At 31.5% G+C, this 23,195-nt stretch overlaps 2 protein-coding genes across 3 annotated transcripts in view; one reads left to right on the top strand and one right to left on the bottom strand.

The window, feature by feature from the left end:
• The window catches only part of Idh3g (Isocitrate dehydrogenase (NAD(+)) 3 non-catalytic subunit gamma), a 107,162-nt gene extending 86,573 nt beyond the window's left edge, over positions 1–20,589 (bottom strand). Inside the window, exon 1 of one of the 2 annotated variants that reach the window (XM_035371969.2) lies at positions 20,441–20,589. In XM_035371969.2, the coding sequence (XP_035227860.2) occupies positions 20,441–20,527 (87 nt within the window). In that variant the 5' untranslated portion in view covers positions 20,528–20,589. Of the gene's footprint in view, positions 1–19,968; positions 20,104–20,440 lie in introns of those variants that run through there. The other variant, XM_035371968.2, reaches the window with a different exon arrangement.
• A 213-nt stretch (positions 20,590–20,802) lies between these two features.
• LOC118200046 (protein phosphatase 1H) overlaps positions 20,803–23,195 on the top strand; it is a 52,001-nt gene continuing 49,608 nt past the window's right edge. The window contains exon 1 of the mRNA XM_085817132.1: positions 20,803–21,095. Within this exon, the coding sequence (XP_085673258.1) occupies positions 20,860–21,095 (236 nt within the window). The 5' untranslated portion in view covers positions 20,803–20,859. The remainder of the gene's footprint in view (positions 21,096–23,195) is intronic.

Here is a 23,195-nt window from a genome sequence, read left to right as displayed (position 1 = left end):
TGTGTGTATGTGTGTACTTAATTATGGCAAAGCACACTAGGGCTATCTGCCTAAGGGGGGATGCCTTCGTGGAGGACTTTCTAAGTGAAACTGGCTCGTATACACATTACACACATGGGGGAAAACCACGAAAACACCCATGTAGCCAGCCCGTTTGCAGGATTCAAACCTCGGACAGAGCTACCAGTGTTCGTCTACTTTACCGCTCGGCCGCTGGTGTGCCCTTTTACGACTCATATAATAATAAATGCATATTCATATTGTAACAGAAATTTTGTTAGAAGTCTAGCATATGTATAGTTATTTGTGGTCTTTTAAAACTGTCGTAAACATGATGCATATTTATCATTATCGTGAACCAAAATAGTATGCTTTACATCCTTACAAATATACGTGATAGATTTTAATATTTATTTCTGCACATACTTACGTTTCCCAAAGACACGAAAGCAAGTTAAGCAGATTTTTGTTATATTAAGCAGACTTAAGTTCTCTGTTAGCTAGTGTAACATAATTTCGGATTTTATGAGCCTTCCAGAATTATTAGCAAAATAGTGGAAATGTCTTTACAAAGTGTTTTTGTAAGCAAAGAGCAGATGTACACTGAACAGTGATCAACTGAGATATTTCTTAAATGATTTGGTTTAGTTGATTATGACAAAACACACTGGGGCTATGTGCCTAAGAGCAAAAACGCCTTTGTAGAGCACTTTCTTAGGAAAGCTGGCTCGTATGGTACGTGGTAAGCTGGCTTGTAAGCTGGTACGGGAAAAAAACCACGAAAACACCTATGAAGCCAGCCCGTTCGCCTGAGATCGAACTCAGGTCGGAACTACCAGTGTTCAGTGATTTTTTGTGCTCGACCGCTGGTGGGCCATTTCTTAAAAGAATAAAGGTATACTCATAGCATTATGAAATAACACTGATTGAAATATTTAGTGCTTCACTATTATCGCTAATAAAGTAACATACAAATTTCCTTACCTTTCATAGATTTCTAAATTTCTTTAAGTTCTTTCTTAATTCGTACTTAACCTCCTTGTCTCAACAAATAACAGTCTCATCAAGGAGTTTTTGGAAAGGGGATGAATCGGGGAAAATTCACCCTTTCGTCATTAGCGGTTCTGATGAAGGGAATGGGGGAAGCAGTGAACGAAATAACGAATAACGGACAAATAACGAAAGCTAATCTTTAATGCGGTCTCCCAAATTCTGTATTTGTATTTGGGAAAGTTTTATGGTCATTATGAAAAAGTGAAAATTTGATATGGATTCCACATGACTTCCTTCTACGACTATTTAAATTATGCTTATTTTTGCTGCACTTCATTTAAACTTATTTCCTCGAATTATTCTAACACAATTAAGCGGTACCCGAAGGCAAATTACAAATGGCATCAAACATTGCAAATTTTGAAACTAAATTTCCTGGTCGTTCTTTGTCCTACGGGACTCAAACTTCTTGTACATTTATTTTTTCATAACGAGTATAAAACTTTGCAGATATAAATATAGAAACCAGAAGATGACATTAAAAATTAGATTTCATAATTTGTCCAAAATTAATTATTTTTTTAATTTGACACTGACAAAATATGAATATTTTCATCATTTAAAATACCTCTGTATTTTTGTTGCACCATATTTAAATTTGCTTCCTCGAGTTATTGACATTAAATTACATTAATTCCATTATCTATTGGAAAATAATTACAGCAAATTATCTATTTACGAAATCTCTAAGAGGTCATCTTTAAGAGATCTCTATTTTTGGGAACATAAACAAACATTTGTAGTGAACATCACCTTTTTAAGACCACCACATGTAAAATTCTCTAAAAGCATAAATGGTTGCATTTAAAGAGGACCCATTACTTTTAATAAGGAATGTAACAGTAATCTTAATTACACGTTTTTGATGTGTGTGCCAAAATAGTGATACCGTACTTCTGTTGCTTTAGAAATGTGTGAAATTTAAAAAAATGGATACTATATAACAAAAATTTTATTATATTCAGATACACACCTTTTGAACATGTCTGAAATTCATTATTCTGCTCAACATAATTTGTCTGCATAAAATATTAAATAGTATTAAAAAATCAAAAGCTAAGTCGAAGTAGAAACAGTCATCTCTTCGAAACCATTTCAATTGAAGTAAACAGATGTTTGCCTTACGGTTAAGTAAACACCTATTTTTCAAGCAGTGGATGAAACGGGAAAGAGGGAATTGGTGGGGGAAGGCAGCGAACGAAATAACACTTTTTCGAGCTGGGGATGAAATGAGAAAGGACGAAACGATACTAAGCCAATAAGACAAGATCTGGTATTTTACTTTATTATTTAATTAGTCACCATAAATTTTAAAAATATTTTAATTTTTGTTTTTACATTTTTATTAAATTTTACTTATAAGTATTTTATACTTCAGTTGCTAATTATTATGTTACTTTAATTATTCATTATTTTAATCACAATTTTTATTATTTTACTTATTAAGTTTTTTAATAAGTAATTTTCTTATTATTTTAATTAATAATTAATGTTATTATTGTAATATTTATTTCCTTTCATTCTTTATTTTTTATTTTATTTTTTCCTATTTTCCTGACGGCCTTCCGTAGGCGCTTCTGACTTTAGAAACTAAGCCCTGACAGCAATAGAAAATTTAATAATGAATCATATTCAGTGCACCAAAAAATAATAGCCAAAATAAAGTGAATTATTTCTACCCAAAAAGCGACGCAAAACTCCCTATCGCAGCACTACTCAGTTCCTGTGGGGTAGAATAGCTCACGTGATTCAATGTGATGCGACGTTTCCAAGTAACAAGTAATGATACGATAGTAACAAGTACTGGTTCACCAAGTAACGAATAAATACGGGTACACAATTTCTCGTTACTTCTCCAGCACTAATATCGGCACAAGACTAAACCTGCGGTTTTTGCCAAAATGTAGCCAAACTGATAAGAAGAGGGAAACAATGCATAGCCAGCGGCTATTCTGAGTACCGACAATGGACCAGCCAGAGATCTACAGATAGGTGATTTTCTAAAATAGGGAGGAGATGGCTGGTATGACAGTTGTACCATAGCCGGCATTAAAGAAAGTCATTTTCCCAGTATAACTGCTGTACCGCCGGCTTAAGAAAGTTAAACAAACAGGACGTTGACAGTTTGGGTCATGTAAAAAATATATATATAAAAAATGCTTTAAAAAATATATATATAAAGATAAATTTTTACATTAATCCTCTTAAAAAGAATGTTTTAAGCAGTAATTTTTCTCTTGTATTGTAGATTATATAAAAAACATGTTCTTAAATATAGAAATTATTAGGGTTAAAAACTCTAAATAATATGATTTAGATTGTTTGCTCCCAATCTCATTTAACAAAAATCTTTTAATTCAGATATTTATCCTTTGGACTTTGCTTTAAACTTCATTAACAGTTAAAATGTCTAGAAAAAGAAAAGCTATCTTCAGCTGAAATGCATTTGACGCAACCAGATATTTTAAAAAAATTTGACAAGAATGCAAAATTTATGGAAGAGTAACAATCAAGAAATCTTAATTTTCTTGAGTCAGCACTGAAAACAAATGTAGAAGTAAAGAAAGAAATAAAGGAAAAAAAGCAAAAATTTAAAGGTGAATTTACTTCAAGGAAGTTGAGTGTTCAAAGAGAAAACATTTGGACATGCACACCAGCAAATAGCAGTAACTGAGTTAGTACTAACGGAAAAGACAAAAAACCATATCATTTCAGATTAAACTGAAGAGTGACTGGATTTCGACTATATGGTTGCATAAATTTAAATTACTTCATAGAACATCATATCGTATCACTAACGGAACATCCCATGATTTTTCAGTCAAATTATTTGAAGATTCAGGAATTCATCCAGTGACGTTATAAGGTATTACTCCCACCTTCTTAGCGTGCCTTCATGGTGTAGTAGTCTGCATGCTAGGTGCGTATTCGAGAGGTCCGTGTTCAATTCCCGGCAAGGACATTACTCATTTTTCAAGTCTCCTGCTTCCAAAAAATCCTAATGTCCCTAAAATGTATATGGATATCATCTAAAGTCATTTTCCCCCTTGATGATACCAGTCTTTCCTTTCATCTCATGCCTTAATGCTTAGTCTCTAAAGACTGACCAAATACTGATGAAATGGATTGAATTGGATTATTAAATTACGGCAAAGCAGGGTTATCTGCCTAAAAGAAAGGATGCCTTCTTGAAAAACTTTTCAAGGGAAAACAGGTGGCATACATGTTATACATGAGAGAAAACCAAGAAAACGCCCATGCAACCAGTCCGTTTGCCGGGATTCAAACCCCGGACTGAACTACTAGTGTTTAGCGAGTTTATCGCTCGGCCATTTGTGGGCTTTATGAAATGGAAGGCGATAACTTTATTTAAAAGGAATGTCAGAAATACCAAGATGTTTAAAAAAGTTGGATGCTTTTTAACATACTTGATGAATGCTTGAAGAAAAAGAGCAAGCTATTAAGAAAAAATAAATTTTTGTATAAATTTAGTATTTTTTTTTAAATTAAAAACTTTTTTGATCTTATGATATATGATTCTTGTGATTTCGAAAATAAAATATTTGACTAAAATATGAATAACATTTTAAGAAACTAAATGTAGGATGATAAAATTGTGTAAAGCAATGGGAACAATGATACAACTGTTTAAAGCAATATATGCAAGTCATCCTAAGTTAAAATGTTTGTTATACATCTCTCTTATTCTAAGATCTAGACTCGTAGAAACTTTGGCGATTCCAGATTTGGGATTTTTCCAGATATTAGATCATCAGTTTAAACCTAGCACGATGGCATGTAGAAATTATAAAATTAAAAATATGAAATCATGATTTATGAAATAAATATTTAAGATCTAAAGAGTATCAAAATTTTCCAAAAAAAAAAGCTTAATTTTTATTTATTTATCTTATTAAATTCTTTCAATGTAAGTTGTTTAAGTTGCTTCTTTTTTTTTTTTTTTTTTTTTTTTTTTGTGCTAATACTTTCTCTTTAATTCTGTAAACAGACATAATCTCTAGTTTAGTTACATTGTTGAAGTCCTATAACTGCTGTTTTGAGAATTCCGACTAACTTGTCAATCGAAATTTTCTCATTTTCAGTAACTTCTCTGTCACTTTCTTCATTATCGGTAGCGGTATTTTCTGGATCTAAAACCATACTACAGATTTTGCCATTCATTAATTGAATGATGATTGAGAAGCATTGTCATCACAATGAAAAACTTCTTTTATATCATCTTCATTTATTACCACTTCTCCACATTTCTTTACAAAATCTGTTAATTGGAAAATTTCACCTTAGTTTTGCAATAACCAAAAACCTTTAAAAATTAGTGGCTATCATCATCAAATTTAACTATTCTTCACTATAACATATTTGGCTATACATCATGAGCTTGGCGACTAACGATAAATTGTTCTGGTAAATTTTATCTTGCTTCTATCGTGCACTGAAACAATTAAGCCTGAATTGTAATAGTTTAGTTATTTATTGTACTTATGACGATTTCTTGCACATGCTTAAGGCCAATCAGAGTTCTGAATAAATAAATTCCCACATATCTTTTGTTCTATAGGTATCATAAACAAAATCTATTTTTAGCATATAGAAAAATATTTTTGGTAAATTTTTCCTCATCAACATTTTTTAGTGCACTTAACTAAATCTGTAATCATCGCCAAGCGTAATGTCAATATAAAAGGTTACCATACTCTTTTATTATTTAATTATTAACGTAAAAAAATTGTTTATGCATCACTACATGAGTCATTACTCAAGTTCTCATGTTTCGATAAACATGCAGTGATGAAAGAAAAGTACAATAAATAATGATTCGCCAGGTTGGCGTCAGATCAACGATATATCTATGTGGAATGTTTCGGTTTGAGATGTGTGCCAAGCAGATAGGTAGCAACGAAGCCAAATTACTGATCGTACAAATTTATGCTAAAATGATCGTTTCTTCAATAACGAGGTATTTTATTTAGTATCGAAGTGAAATTAAGAATCGGGACTCTCCAGATGTTTTAATATGCGTGGAGGCAGAAATCAAATGCGCATGCATAAAGCCTATGAGAAAAACAGTGTTGGTGGTTTTGAGGTCCGGATTTTAGATCATTCCGGATAATGGATGTCCAGATTTCAGACTTAGTACTGTGTATCTTTTCTGAACAGAACATTGAAAGGCCTGTTAACTGTGCTTTACTGTATATCCTCTTTTAATATATGCAGTTTTCAAACGCATCGTAGTCTGAGTCACAAAGTATTCTTCCGAAAGAAACGCTATTCAGATAAATAAAATCAAATTTTAGAAAATTTATATTAATAAATATAAATTTATGTTTAAATGAATGCACAGTTTAAATGAATGAATAGAAAATTTTAAAACAATTATCTGAAGAAACAATGCAATATAATTAAAATAAAAATCTAAAAATTGCCTAAAATAATAACTATGACTAAAAAATATAGTATAAAGAAAACTATTTGAAAAAAAAAATAAATGATGCACCTTTTATTTAAACTATGCAGTTTGAACGAGTAAATAGAAATTTTTAAAACAGTTATTTTAAAGAAACCATGCAACTTAAACAGTTAAAATGAAATAAAAAAAAAAAAAAAAATTACTTAAAATAACAAATGTCATTAAAAATATAATATAAAGAACATTATTTGAAAGAAGGAACAATTGTAACTTTTTTCCCGCTCATGGAAGATGTAAAAAAGGAAATGAAAATAGGTTGCCATATATTAAGAAGTTTGCGAAGTCAGCTATTCTTGGCGGCTAAAAAAAAAAAAAAGGTGCCAACATAAATTGTTGAATTTTTCCGTAAATTTCGCACCACATTTTACAAAATTAAATATTTAGACATAATTCGAGTCGTAGAATCGAAATATGTAAACAAATTGGTATGTTATTTAAAGAAAATCCAATTTATGTCAAAATGCCTAATTTCGAATAGTGCTATGTATAAATCTAATCCTAAGTCGCACTTTTGAGACATGAAGAACACAATTGAATTTCGTCAATTGGCCTAGTAGAAGGGGAGATGTAAAACTGTCCCTCCCCTTTTTGTTTCCGTGCAGCGTACAAGGTGTCTGAAATAAAACTATCATGCTACCAGATTAGAACCATCATTTACTTCCAGTTCTCTTGCAAAAAGTCAGCTACAGAATGCTAATAAATCATGTGTATAGCTTTACATACTAATGTTGTATCAAATGACACTGTGAAGGTTTGGTACCAAAAGTTCAAAACCAAGTACTATGACATTCAGGCAATCTTGGCCAATGTTGATGAGGCCTGCTATGAGAATGTGTGGAAGAAGATCAGTATGCAACCTCTTAAGAGCTTCCTAAGGAGTTAGATGTTAGTGCCATGTCTATTAGTTGCGCTATGCATCGCATAAACTTGATGCACAATTTCAATCGCTGGGTGCCGCATGAGCTGACTCAAGCAGGTTAAAGACAAACGTGTTCAGGTTGCACTAATCTGCTTGAATATCAACGGAAGGACAAAATTTTGGACCGGATTGTCACTTGTGATGAAAAATGGATTTACTTCAACAACGCAGGCCAAATGCGGTTTGTCTGCACCTGGTCAGCCCATCAGTAGCATCACAATGCACAATTTGACTTATAAAAAAAGGTCATGGTTTGTGTCTGGTGGGATTGCCATCCACAAAGAGTATCTGGGAAAAGGTAAAACCAAAGTTGCATTTACCTTGGCTTTAGATCATTAGCCTTTCTAGGCCATTTATGTTTTTGGATGTGTATATTTTAAATTTTAAGTTTTATAACTTTTATAGTAATTACTTTAAGCATTTTTGTACATTATGTGGCTTAGAAAACGAAAACATGTTGGCAAAAGAGACAAATTTAATGAGACTTTTAATAAGTTTGTAAAGAATAATGAGTTCAATTAAAACAGTCTCAGTGACTCAGTGAATTTGTTAGAATGAAACATTTTTACGGTTTTCTAGTTGATCAACTTGGTTTGAGGCTTCAAAACACTTTTCCCTTGACAAGTTCTGTTTGAAGCTTTAAACATAGGAGATTAACAAAAATTTTTGTGTACTTTTGCTTTTTCCCATTTTTCCTGTTGTAAAATTTTTAGTTTATAAATTGTCTTATTCTTAAATTTCATTTTTAGAGCGTGTTTCTGTAAACAAGATGGGTTACCTTCAAATATTTAAGTGGCTTTCATTAGGTTTTAAATTTCTTACCTATTTGAATTAATTTTATAAAAATTTAGCAGCTCTAGGCACTAATTTAGGTCTTATTTTTTGGGGGGAGGGGGGGTTAAAAAAAGCACTTTTGACTACTTTATTATATATAAGTGTGTGTGTGTAAAAAAGAGGAACTCTGCAATATTGATTGTGTAGGACATAGAAGGTTGAATCCGTAATGAGGAGCAAGACTTTTGACTGTGTAAAATGCTAATCCATAATAAGGAGGAAATTGGCAGAGGAAGACTACATCTTCATTTTATTTTCAGTAAACATGTTGCGGCCACAAACAATTTCGCACATTGTTTGTGACTATTTAAAACTGTTTACATTTTTGATAGATTTGCAATAAGAAGATAGCAACAGACAGCAGTCCAGCTAGACTAAAGAGTAGAAAGCGAGTATGTTATGTTCAGGATGAAATCTTAATTCAAACTGAGTAAATTTTGGCTCTCAACGTATTTTAATTGGATAAATCATACTGACAAAATTATAATTGGCTGTTTTGGTTCCATTTAAATCATAAGAATTATGTAAGAGTCATGTGGTATGAATTAGTTTCGAAATGACGCAGTGCAAAGAGAAATTACTATTTTTAGAATACAGAAGGGAAATAAATTTTTCACATGTTCTTTATTTTTCTTACACACAGATATATATATTTATAAATCCTCAACACTATTTTCCACTGATATCACAGTAAATTGGTAAGATGTTACTTGAATGTTGTTGAATAGTAATTATCCTTGATTAATCCTTAGATATAAAATAATTTTACCCATTACTTAAAAGAAGAAAATACAAGAAGTTGGAAATAAGTGCATAATTTATGAAAACATTTGGGAATGAAACAGTTCATTTATCACATAACTATTTTAAAATGTTGGAAGGAGACATTTCTAGTGTATTTAATAAATTTTAGGACTGAATTCATAAAATCAGAGATTTAAAAAAATTATAACATTTTTTGGTAAAAATATATTTACAGGTGTCCCTTGGCAAAAATTGGTGATTTTTGGAGGTACATGGATAACAAGTTTGTGCAGTTCTTTGACTTGTTATTTTGGCCTTGTGTAGCGGTGATTTTTGTGCCAAAAATCGCCACTGCACGAAGACAAACTAACGAGTCTAAGAATTGCACAACTCGGTATGGTGCACAAATTTGAGTGGTGGCCACATGCGCATCTGGACCTTAGCCTTCTTGAGACAGTACCTTCTTGTGACAATGCTGCCAATACCTTCTCACAGCCCAATTACATGACCTAATTTAAACTCGGCACGCTACTGAACTGCCTTCTTTGTCTTTATTTCGTTTATCTAGTACAATTCCTTCTTGGTGTTGGGATTCCCTTTTCCATTAACGTATACTATGTGGGTAACACATCTGGCTAAAACATAGTCATATAAAGAAGACTAAAATAAGCAGATTTTGGAAATGGAATGTGTATATAGAATGAAACAGTGGGTTCGAAGGTAAAAAATTTTGCTGGTGTAAATTGTCACTCCCCATATGGATTTCAAGAAATTTGCATCATTATACAAATGTAGACTTTGCCAATGTGCAATGTATGGGAATGTAAACAGAGAAGCAGCTGATCAAGAGGCACTTAGCAATAGTTCTCTGTCACCTTCTTCTGTTATTATTTCTTTATAAGGTTGTTATTCTGTTTCTTTTTTATTAGTTTACATTACAAGTTTATTGTTCTTCTTCTTCTTCTTCCTTTTTTTATTATTATTATTATTATTATTATTATTATTATTATTATTATTATTGGTTTTTCTAACAAATACAGCAAAATTTTATTTGGTAAAGGTATAGTTTAGGGTACCCCTTGGCGATTTTTTGCAGTACATTGATACCCATTTTGTGCAATTCTTTTACTCATTATTTTGGCTTGCGAAGCGGAGCCAAAATAACAAGACAAACAATTGCACAAACTCGGTATCCATGTACACATTGACTTATTTTCACTTGAAAAAAAAATCTCTGAATTGCACAAAAATGGCATTGCGTACTCCTTTGACTTTACTCATGTACACGTCAACCTATTTTCACTTTAAAAAAAAATCCCCGAATTGCACAAAAATGGCATTGCACACTCTTTTAACTTTATCCATGTACATGTCAACCTATTTTAACTTTAAACAAAATCGCAGAATTGCACAAACTTGCATTGCGCACTCCAGGTTTGCCACTCAAACAGGAGAATGAAATTCCCTGACTTTTCCAGGTATGTTTCGAGAAAATTCCAGTCTATCCGCGTAATGTACGTTGGCTGTGCTAAGAGGTAAATTAATTATGGTATTACTTGTATTGTGTAGCAAATTCACTTAATTATTCCATATATCCCAGCGGACATTTATTCTTAATTATTCTTAGTACACTTTGTTTGATAATTTTGTTTACGTTTCCACTTAAGAAACTTAATAAAATTTAAGATATATACATTAGATAACAAATGTACGTTTTATTTAATTATTACTCATGATCATCACCAGTTCAACACAAGGCTAATCCGGTTCTCATAAATCACAACGCAATGCTAAAATAGTTAGGTTAGATTTTAGGTAAATTTAATTTGTGTGAGGTGTCTTTTTAAAAGGCACCTTAACACTTGAAAACACAAATATAATTATAATTAATAGGAGTTGTTTTCTCCACTAAAGATTGAGATTAGAATCTGCCTAATCTGGAATAAAATAAGGCTTTTTTTGCAGACATTCTGCAGCTAAACGAAAGAAAGAAATCTATTTAATGATATTTTTTTAATAAATTGAGGTATTTATATTTATTTTGCAGCATACATAAGGGAAAATAAGTGCATTAAATTTTGTGATGGTATGTCATCATACTGCTAGAATTAATTTCAGGATTGTGCCAGAGAAAATTTCCTAAAATTTGGAAATATTATTTACTAATGATAAATAAATTTAGAGGGAAGAAGCAACATTAAATGATATGAATAACATAAAAATAATTACTTAAAAATTGAATTAGAATAATCAACGAAATTTTAGCGAATATAGTTATATTACATGGATAGCCTAGATGACTGATTATTATTTTTTTATTTTACTGCAAAATGACAAGGTATTTATTAAAAAGGAAAAAAAAAAAAAAGGTTTAAAAAGATTTTGCGGTAAAATCCTAGTATACGTTATTACGGCCTTTGCACGATTTTGAAAATTGTCGCCAAGAACAAAATGAGATGTTTACTGCTCATCATCATGTCGCCAAATCCCGCTGTACCATACATGGAGATTATTCTAACCAAAGAACGTCTATGTAAAATAGAAAAGGTTTCATACACGTAAATGCTATTACGCCACTAGAAAGCAGAGGGAAAATTTGCCAAGGGATTTGGCGACGTAACCTGGCGGGCAGAATCTCCCTCTCTACGATGTGTACAGGAAATTGAGAAACACGTGTCAAGAAGAAACGTTCTTTGACAAAAAAGAAAACTACAAAAATGCATTTTTAAATTATTGCGAAAAATCCAAGAAGAAACGTTTTATCAAAGAACATTTTTTCTTGGATTTTTTGCAAAAATTTTAAAAACGGATTTTCAAAAAATATTTTCTTTTCCTTTAAAGTTTAAAGAAATTTTAAACGATATTCATTTTATGAACTCCTGATAACGTGACCTTCGAGCTTCGACACCGGTTTCGAGCTTTGGCGACAGATATATCGCGCATGCACAGCTGTTTCCCTCTATGATGAAACGGAGTCACGTCTGTTGCAGAGAGGTTTTCCTTCTTTATAATACATATTCTTTGATTCTAACCTTCATGTACCGTATACTAGGATTAAACCCATTTTGTTTTATACGAGAACAGGTACTTTCTTTAGTTCATGCACTGCACATGCGATTCTCGAGGTTACTGGAAACCAAATGTTTCGGGAAACTTGCTTTGCCTTTCTAATAAAAGACAATCAAATTGGAGCTGCGAAAATTGGCTCTATGCCAGCTGCCGGAATGACACTCACATAATACACAATTCACCAAAAAAGGTGATCTCTTCCGACGTCGGCGCAAAACTCGCCTTTTTTTGGCGGGATAGTTGTATGAAATTCCCTGACTTTTCCAGATTTTGACTAAAACACTTAAATTCCCTGACTTTTCCCTGAATTTTTTGGTCAATTTCCGAATTCCCTGACTTTTTCCAGTTTTCCAGGTAGCGTGGCTACCCTGGCACTCCCTTTACTTTGTCCATGTACACATCGATATATTTTCACTTAAAAAGTCAAAGGAGCACCAAATTCTACAATATGAGCAAACAAAAAATGCATAATCTCAATAAAATACATTTTAAACCAAACAATAAAATAACATAAAAAAAGAAAAACATGTTATACATTTAAGCACTACCAAAAGCAAATATTCACTTACCAGATTTTCGAGTTTGCTTCGTACACCCAGAGCCACGTAAAAATCAAAATATCAATCATACTCAAATGACTTTTTTCAAACCAGGTACTCTTTCTGATCGAACGCTTTGCATAGTGACCATTTGAACCTTTCTTCCTACAAACCCATTCAAATCCAACTAAACGGTTTTTACGTTCGACTAAACGCATATCCTTCCTACATACAGGACACTTATAATGGCTACTAAGTAAACCTTCATTTACACACCAGTCAATTAAAGCTCTTTTCTCCTTTCGCTCCAAATCATACAGAAACTTCAAATTAATCTTACTACATTCGGCCATTCTACCCTCTAAAGAATTAAACCAACACACACCACAAAAACGCTTACAAAACATCCCATGATTAAAAATTTCCCAGAATCATGCACCCGATTACATCACAATTGGGTTTCCATAACATTCAACTACTCAGGCTACCATAAATGAAACAACAACTTGGCGATAAATCAAACAACAATTTCGCCATAATACAAGAGGTACCTTAAAGTCTACTCTACCCTTTCATTTAATTGAACCTTTCCTGCAAATATAGTAAAAGCTCGATTATCTGAAAAGCTTAGGATATGCCGAATTCTGGGTAATTAAGGGTATAAAAAATGCAATTCATTACAAATGAATGAAAGATAAAATTTTGGCTAATCTTTGGAATATGGTAACAGGTAGTTTGGCGACATTTTGGTAAGGTGATAAAGGTTACTAGCTAGGACTTTAGCAGTGTACATGGATAAAGTCAAGAGTGTGCGCAATGCCATTTTTGTGCAATTCTGTGATTTTTTTTTTTAAGTGAAAATAGGTCGACGTGTACATGGATAACGTGTATGAGCAATTCTTAAAAACACGGCAAGCAGTTTGCGATTCTGCACTTTCTCCCAATTTCGCACCTAATCTTCATCATGATTAAGCACATTTGTTCCATAAAAGTTCTAGCATAAGCGTAGTTCGGCTAGCAGATTGTTGGGGAAAAAATGTTGAGTAAAAAAAAATAAAAGCCTTTACTTCGAGAAAACAAAATGGCGTCCAAACAAAAACTAGCAGGTTGCTGTAGCAGGGTTGGTCGCCAAATTTTCACCGCAAAATCGCCAAGTTACCAGAATCCAAAGATTAACAAAATTTATGTCTAAAATTATAAGTCATTTTTATAATTCATTATAAGAGCATCTTATTTGTTATCAACTTGGATATTAAATGCCTACATTTAAATTATGTGAGACTGTCAAAAGAAAAAGGGCATTCAAGACACAAATCCCAAAGTAAAATATCATTCCAAAATTCCACTGACCATAAAAATTGGCAACAATCTCAACATGTCCAGTCATTCAGGCATTCAGTTTGAAGGGTCAAAAATAATCAACACAAGTTATGACCATAACATATAAAAAACTTGAATCATTTCACCTAATTTTTCACATACATCAGTTGCACTTTTTTTGATGCCAAGGATTTGTAAATTTAAAAGAACTCTACTGCATGTTATTCTGTAAGACAAGTCTAAATTTTTAATCATTTTTTTCAAAATGCAAATTAAAAAACAGATAAACAGTACTTAACTTACTTCACTTAAAAAAAAAAAAAAGTTTAACCAACTTATCAAGAATTGATTGGGTTTACATAAATCTAAAACTTTACATCACACTTATCCATTACTGGTGTTAAATCGCACTGTTTGCCCATAGTTTTTGTTTGATTCAATTCCTATAGTCCTATACATGCTTTATAATGGAATTATACCGTATATACCCGCGTATAAGTCGAAATATTTTGGACAAAAAAAAGACTTCAAAGTGGAGGGGTCGACTTATACGCGGGGCCATAAAAAATTAAAAGAATTGGAAGTTCAAAAATTTCTTTATATAATGCAGTTGTTTTCTTCCCGCACTCAAATTGGACGACTAATCAAATAAGTCACTTACTTGAAGTAATTTCATGACTTAAATTATGTGACGAACTAATCACAGAGTTTCATGCTTTAACTAGAGTAAGTTTCGTTTAAACCAAAGAATTTTCGCCCCCGAACAACCGATCAATATCGAGCAATAAAAAAGTTTCGACAACATGCCAAGAAAAGAGAAATGCAGATAGTTTTTACGTACATATAAGTCTTTATAATAGTTATTGTTCATTCATGAAATACTTTTGTTAACAGGCATACACGTCAAAATTTTAAAAAATAGTCCACGCAATAACTGAACAGTTTTGAATATTTCTTTTAACTTTTAAAAAGGGAAAATGCAGATAGATTTTACATACACGAATCTTTTCTGGAACAAGTTCTAGAAGGTTACTATATACGATCATTTTTCCCCAATTATCCTGCGTTTTAGATTCTGTAATTCCGGGAGGATTGAGATCCGTCATTCAACCCCTAGATGTCTGCCTCAATAAGCCCTTCAAAGTAAATGTTAGAAAATATTGGGCAGAGTGGATTAGTTCCGGTCGATCAACATTTACAAAGGGAGGCAACATTAAAAAGCCCGATATTACATTAATTGCTAAGTGGGTTAAAGATGCTTGGAATGAAATACCCTCTGAAATGATTATAAAATCATTTTTAAAATGTTGTTTTAGCAACGAACTAGACGACATGAAAGATGATGCTGTTTTTGAAAGTGAAAATGACGACGAAGGCTCTAGTAGTGATTGTAACAATACAGAGTTCGAGACTGAAAATATGTATGATGACGAGCCAATGACGACAGAAGAGTTCTATGAAATGTTTGGCGAATCTGACCATGAATCGGACGTTGAAGGATTTTGATTTTGTTTATTTACCAAGGTATTTTTTATCGTATATTTACTTTTTTTTCTCAGATGATTTTGAATAAATGTAGTACTTAAAAAAAAATGTTTCGAAGTTTGTCGATCGATTTCGGAAATGGGGGGTCGACTTATACGTGGGTTTCTTATTTTCTACGAATTTTTTATGTCGAAGTGGGGGGTCGACTTATATGTGGTATCGACTTATACGCAGGTATATACGGTAAGTCTCTTACTTGCTATATAATAAGCTTAATTTTGAAGTTAATTTTTGATAACATAGTTTGATTTTTTTGGTAAATTAATTATTGGTAAAAAAGGTTTAAAACAAAATAAAACTATTTTTATCATATTTTATCATACATATAAACATTGAGGTACAGTCAAAAGTCGTTAATTCGGACACCCATAATTCGGAATGATCTATAATCCAGACCTCAAAGCTAAAAACTTTCTGCGCATGCGCCGCGTTGGCACATGCGCACAGGCGTTTTACGCATGCACGTAAGACCCTTTGCGTAAGACCTTGACTACTGCGCATATGCGTGTGCGCAAGTGCAGAATACGTTTTCGCCTGCGCATTTAATGTATAACGGACGGTGTAAGCTAAAATTATCTAATTATCTATTTCAGTTAATGTTAATAATTGCGTTGTTCCTTAATCTTCGAATTGGATCCCGCTTATTATTTTTTGCAGACTGTAAGAGCAATTTTATAAAAGTAAACTTGAACTTTCGATTATGTCAAATAGAATTTCCGATGCTGGAACTTCCAAAGGATCTACAAAACGAAAGTACAGTGTCTCAAAAAAGTGATGGGACACTTGTGCTTTACAAAACGAAACTGCAATAAAATAAATTTAAAAAACATGTAAAATTTTTTGTGGGTGTGTTTCATACTTAAATTTAGTAACAATTATTACATAACATACATTTTCTCAAAATATTAAAATATTAATTTAATAAAAATACAATTGTTTAGAACGGAGCAGAAAATGGCTCACTTAAGTAATGGGACACTACGTACTATGCAACAAAAATCGTCTGAAGTAAGCAATAAAAATATCTTTTGGGGTATTTATTTTTACTCAAAAGCAATTGCCAATAATTTATAAAATCGTCTGCAGTATTTCTCTCCAGTTTGTTTTGGAATTTTTGTGTATTTTAGTTCTGTGCAGCCATGAATGATAAACGAAAAGAAACTTTGCCTGGAATTCGAAAATTAGTTATTAATTTGCATATTGAACATGGAAAATCTATTAGAGAAGCTACTGAAACAGTTAACTTCAGTCATTCAACAGTTTTCAATATCATTAAACGATATAAAAAGAATCATATGATTCATGATAAAAGAAGACCTATCCGACCATCAAAGCTGTCCAATGGAATAAAGCGAATTATCGTTCGAAATATTTAAAACAAATCCAAGAATGAGTGCTCCTAAAGTTGCTGCTGATTTACAAGCATTATATGGAGTAATTGTTAATTCTGAGACTATTAGAAGAGTAATTCGATCTACTGGATATCACGGTAGAGCAGCCAGGAAAAAATTCTTCGTAAGTGAAAAGAATAGAAAACTCAGACTGGCTTTCGCAAAATCCAACAAAAATAAGAATTCTGATTACTGGAATGAAGTTATATTTGCTGATGAGAGTAAATTTAATATATTTGGTTCTGACAGTAGAATCTTGGTGTGGAGAAAATTCAGGGAAGAATTTCGCAAACAGAACTTGGTGCCAACAGTAAAACATGGTGGAGGAGGAGTTATGGTATGGGGGTGTATGTCGTCTGCTGGAGTTGGTAATCTTGTTTTTATTGACAGTATAATGGATCAGTACAAGTATATTGACATTTTAAATCAAAATTTGAAACCTTCAGCACGAAACTTGAACCTTCATAATGATTTTAAATTCTACCAGGACAATGACCCCAAGCACAGTGCTTTGAACGTTAGACTCTGGCTGCTGTATAACTGTCCTGAAATAATAAAAACACCACTACAATCTCCACAATTAAATCCCATAGAGAATATTTGGCAAGAATTGGAATCAAGAATTCGCAAACACACCATTTCTTCAAAACAACAATTAAAATCGGTGCTTCAAGAAGAATGGAGTAAAATCACTCCAGAAATCACAAAAAAATTATTCGAATCCATCCCAAGAAGATTAAATCATGTTTTAAAAGTAAAAGGAAATCCAACAAAATATTAAAACCTTTTAAAAAGTAAAATTTTTGGATAAATATTTGATGGAAAAGTAAGTGTCCCATCACTTAAGTGAGCCATTTTCTGCTCCGTTCTAAACAATTGTATTTTTATTAAATTAATATTTTAATATTTTGAGAAAATGTATATTATGTAACAATTGTTACTAAATTTAAGTATGAAACACACCCACAAAAAATTTTGCATGTTTTTTTAATTTATTTTAATACAGTTTCCTTTTGTAAAGCACAAATGTCCCATCACTTTTTTGAGACACTGTATGTTTCGATGTCCAACAAACAAAAAGTGGAATTGCTGCAAAAAATGGATAAAGACATGAAGAATGTGACAGAGAGGTTAGTGAAAACAAAAAAAAAAAATTGATTGAGAAGTTAGTCAGTATTCTCGCACAGCAATTACCGGGACTTGAACAGCGGAACTTTGTAACTGAACAAGAAATTATGTCTTTTTATAGAATTAAAGAGAAAGTATTATCACATACAACGAAGCAACTTAAACAACTTACATTGAGAGAAATGTTTAATAAAGTAAACAAATAAATATTAAGTTTTTTTTTTTTTTTTTTTTTTTTTTTTTGTAAATTTTGATACCTTTTAGATCATAATTGTTCTTTATTTCATAAATTACGGTTTCATATTTTAAATTTTAGAATTTCTGCATGCCATCTTACGAGATTTAAACTGATGATCTATAATCCGGAATCGCCGAAGTCCCGACGAGTCCGGATTAACGACTTTTGACCGTATATGATATCCTCCCCCACACACACGGCCGCTCTAGTAACTTTTCTTGATGTGCCTTCCTTCTGCGGGGTTAAAAAAAAAGAAAAAAAAAAATGTTTAGACATCACTTTGTGAATTATTTCTCAAGCTGCAGTTTGCTGATAGCCATACAGTGATGTTGGAAAAATTTGCCTGGTTGGCATCAGTGCCAAAATTAAATTAAGAATCGGGACTCCTCACATATCTTATTGTGAAAAAATATAAAATTTGCTATAGTAAAGTATTAAAAAAAAAGGTTTCTGTTGGACATCCAGATTTTGGGCTTGGTCCTGTATTATGTTCGCAGACAAGTTAAAATTTACTGTATTTGGGTCTGATATACAAACTGCTATATTGGCAAGGGCCAATGAAAAATTTAATCAGAAAAACTTACTGTTAAGCACAAGAGTGGAAGGACTGGGGATGCTTCATTGCCTCTGGGATGAGAAATTTATTTTTTGTGTAAAATAAGGTGGTTTAGTATAAATATATAAATATTTGTAATAAAAAAATGATGGCATCTTCAAGAAAACTTGGAATGCAAAAACTATGCAAGATCTATCAGGATACTAATCCTACACATGCAGCCCGAAATGTTCATTTATGGTCATTATACAATAGTCCTAATATTACCCAAATTCCTCTGACTTAAATGCTTTTGAACATGAATATAATAAGTTGGAGAAAAGAATAAAGAAACATGACATTTCTTCTAAAGTTCTACTAAAAACAATTATTAAAAGCAATGGAACCATTCTTACATACAAAAATTAATTATTAAATACAAAAATTAATTCAAAAGTGTAATTTCAGCTACAGGATATACAATGAAATACTGAATACCCCACTATCTTCCTGTCTTTATTAAATATAAACTGTTTATTCAATGAGTCCAAATACTTATATGAGTTTAATTTCAGTATATTTTGAAAAAATTACTTTTGTACCAAAAATATTTTGACTACCTTTTTCAAAACAAGCAAGTTTTAAAAACGATTATCAGTAGTGTGTGAACAAAAAAAAATATTCATTTTGCTAACATTTAATAACTGATATTTTCAAATAAAGTTGAGAAACACAAGTGACTGAAAACAAATATGAGCCAATGAAAATCTTGATTGAGCCAACATCACTGTATGGCTGATTTTCATTAAAAATGTGACATGTAAGAAATACGTCACACCTGTTAGTAGTTATGGTTTATTTTTAACTTAAAGTTCCCTATAATTTTACAGAAATTAGCAATTTTTCTTGGCGTAAAGTTATTAGCTAAAAAAGAAAATCTAAACACCGGATCTAACCATGATTTTCATATGTATAATACAAAGCTTATAAAATGAAAGGGGAAAGTGCAGAATCGCAAGCATGGCTTTTTTTTATAATCTGTTTTCACGAGTAATATCTTTAATTATTCATATATTAAAAAAAACTCTAGGAAATATTATAGGAAAGAAATATACATGAATCAATATGAAATGATCTAGCACTAAAAAACAATCTTATTACTTACGAATGATTTATGATTAGTAAATAAGATAGGATTCATCTGTTGACATCCTTTCAATAAGGATAAACGAGAAAATCTTGATACAAACATACTTTTTATTACCAAAAAAAATGTCATTAAAAATGTGACATGTAAGAAATACGTCACACCTGTTAGTAGTTATGGTTTATTTTTAACTTAAAGTTCCCTATAATTTTACAGAAATTAGCAATTTTTCTTGGCGTAAAGTTATTAGCTAAAAAAGAAAATCTAAACACCGGATCCAACCATGATTTTCATATGTATAATACAAAGCTTATAAAATGAAAGGGGAAAGTGCAGAATCGCAAGCATGGCTTTTTTTTATAATCTGTTTTCACGAGTAATATCTTTAATTATTCATATATTAAACAAACTCTAGCAAATATTATAGGAAAGAAATATACATGAATCAATATGAAATGATCTAGCACTAAAAAACAATCTTATTACTTACGAATGATTTATGATTAGTAAATAAGATAGGATTCATCTGTTGACATCCTTTCAATAAGGATAAACGAGAAAATCTTGATACAAGCATACTTTTTATTACCAAAATACGAAAAAATCCTACAGACGACTTTCCTAAATATCGCAGTCACAGTTACCACGTTGTAACTGTTGTGTCTCTTCAGTAATAATTTTAATTTATAAATTAAATTCTTGTGTATGGTATCTCTTATGATTAAAAGAACATTATTATATAATTTAGTATAATAATATGCATCCCGACATCAAGCTGTAATGATAAGGAAAGTCTAGCAGTATTTATCGTGAGCGATTTGGTATCAGCAAAACTGCGACCATATTTTATTTTTACTGTCACGAGATGCCAACAGGCTGTTGCTGTGTCGTTGAGTGTGTTGAGTAGGAATGTTTAATAGGGTAAAAAATGCGTTATACAATGTAGTTGGAGGATTAGAGACTTTTCCAGCAATAAAAGATGGAGAACTTACAGATAGGCCACCATTAAAGTTCCGCTATACTAGACCAACTTTTTTGCAATTGACTACAGATGATGAAGTTCAAGTGTCAGCAGACCATGTAATTCGGCCTATTATCGTTCCAAGAGACATAACAAAATTGCCTTGGAACTCTGGTTATGCTGAGTAAGATTAAAATTTGATCATTGTTATGCCGTAATATGGGAATTTTAATCATAGTATTAAGTCGTTAAAGAGTAGCTTGCTTACATTAACAGCCCATATAGTTGTAAACAGAAGCTGTGTTTCAGCTTCTCTTTACAACTATATGGGGTGTTAAAGTAATTGATTTAAAATCACATAAATACCTTATTTCTTCTGGATATATGAAGAGTAATATGGTGCTGTACTTTTAAATGTATAAACCTGGAGAGGCAAAAAACTTGTTAAACGTGTAACTAAAAGAAAAATTTTATGTATCATCAGAACATCTTTAAGGCGAAGATTAGCCTTGGAAATTTTCTATATTTATTATTTATGTGCTCCAGGATAAGGTATTTCTAGAGTTTTATGACTCCCTTTTTTTTACACCTGATGGCTTTTGGGAACTCTTGCAGTTTGACCATTTTCCATATATCTACATTTTATCTCATTTGTCTTGCTAGCTTCATCATTTTTAGTGAAATTACTAAATGCATTTTGCTACCGTCATTTCACATCATAATTATTGATGATTTCCATGAATAGCTAAGTGTACATTTGAAAAATATTCACAAAGCATTAATTTATTTATGAGCGTGATGAACTGGTGCACAGCTTCTCACAAATATTTCGGTTAAAATTTAATATTTTTAACGTACACTTTGAGCTTTGCATATAAATATTTTTTAAATGCCTGCAAGTATCAAGAATAACAAAAGTGCAGAAAAACAATTTTAATTTATAGTGAAAATTGTATTGCAATCATATTAGATACAATTACTTGATATTCAGTTTAATTTTGATGATTGATTAGGCTTTTTTGCTTTTCAAAATTGATTCCAAATAGTTAAATGTAACTTCATCATACATAAGTTTAATAAGATAAAAAGGTATGCAAATAATATTTGTCACTGAAAGCTCATTTTTAATTTTATTATTAATTGAAATTTATTTATTGTAAAAAGGAAGCTTTATCATTCATGATTCAAGTTGGTACTCTTCTATTATTAGGACCAGAATCAGAAAAGTATGTGTGTATACACACTTACCATATGTACATACGTATATACATGCATACATGAACACGTACACCCAGTATGCATGCATACATACATTCGTTTCTGAATCCGATCCAATAACAGAAGAGTAGCTTTATGTTTCGTTTTTCTTACTTGACTCTATATTTTTCAGATATTTTCAGAATAAATATAAAATCCATTTTTCCGTATTATCCATAATCATCAAATTTTTTATTTTTCTTGTGCTTACAAATTCTACTGTGTCCACTCATGTACTTTATTTTGTAGACATACTTAGTTTTCACTGATGACCAATATCTGAGAATATACTGCACAAGTCTGAAATCTGGCTCACCAGCAATTTTTTAAAAAGAATTTTTTGGAGAAAGAATTAGATTTCGAGAGTCCCATCTCACTTAAGCAAATATGATATTTTTTGTTAGACTCGCTAGCTGAAGATTATATATGTGTGTTACACTGAAACTGTCTTCTTAATGGAAAAGTACCCCATGTGCCTAATGTTTTGTGCATGTACAGCAGACCTTTTTATTATTATTATAAAGTGTGTGGAGGGTCCAAATTCTTAATTTAGTTTCAGTACCAAGTGAAAAACTTCCATGTTCAAAAAACATAATCATTAGCATAAACCTCTGTGATCAATAATTCAACTCCATGGCCACTTGTTTGTTCAGCATACATCGTGAACCGAAACATTCTACCAAAGTCCATTCCTGATTTTACTCCTATAGAGTAATTTTTTAACCCTGATGCCCGTCTAATGAATAATTTTTTATTACTTTTGCTTTTATTACTGTATGACTATCAAAACATGTCAGATTGAGAAATGACTTGCACATTATATGTGGAAATCATACATTAAGCTTTGTAACAATTACAGACTTCATTGAACTGCACTGCAAAGTGTTAAATATGTTGAAGAAAAGAAATTTTAACAAATTTCTTTCTATATGAAACATAAATATTTTGTAAATTTTATTTATCTATTTAATTAAGAATAACTGATTTGTTGTTTCTGTAACTGTTAAATATTTATGGGAATTTGTTT

This window comes from Stegodyphus dumicola, chromosome 5 (assembly GCF_044657685.1).
Source record: "Stegodyphus dumicola isolate Sdum_Otavi_A_Nest chromosome 5, ASM4465768v1".
In the NCBI taxonomy this organism is placed as follows: Eukaryota; Metazoa; Arthropoda; class Arachnida; order Araneae; family Eresidae; genus Stegodyphus; species Stegodyphus dumicola.
This window is presented reverse-complemented; position numbering and strand designations above follow the sequence as displayed.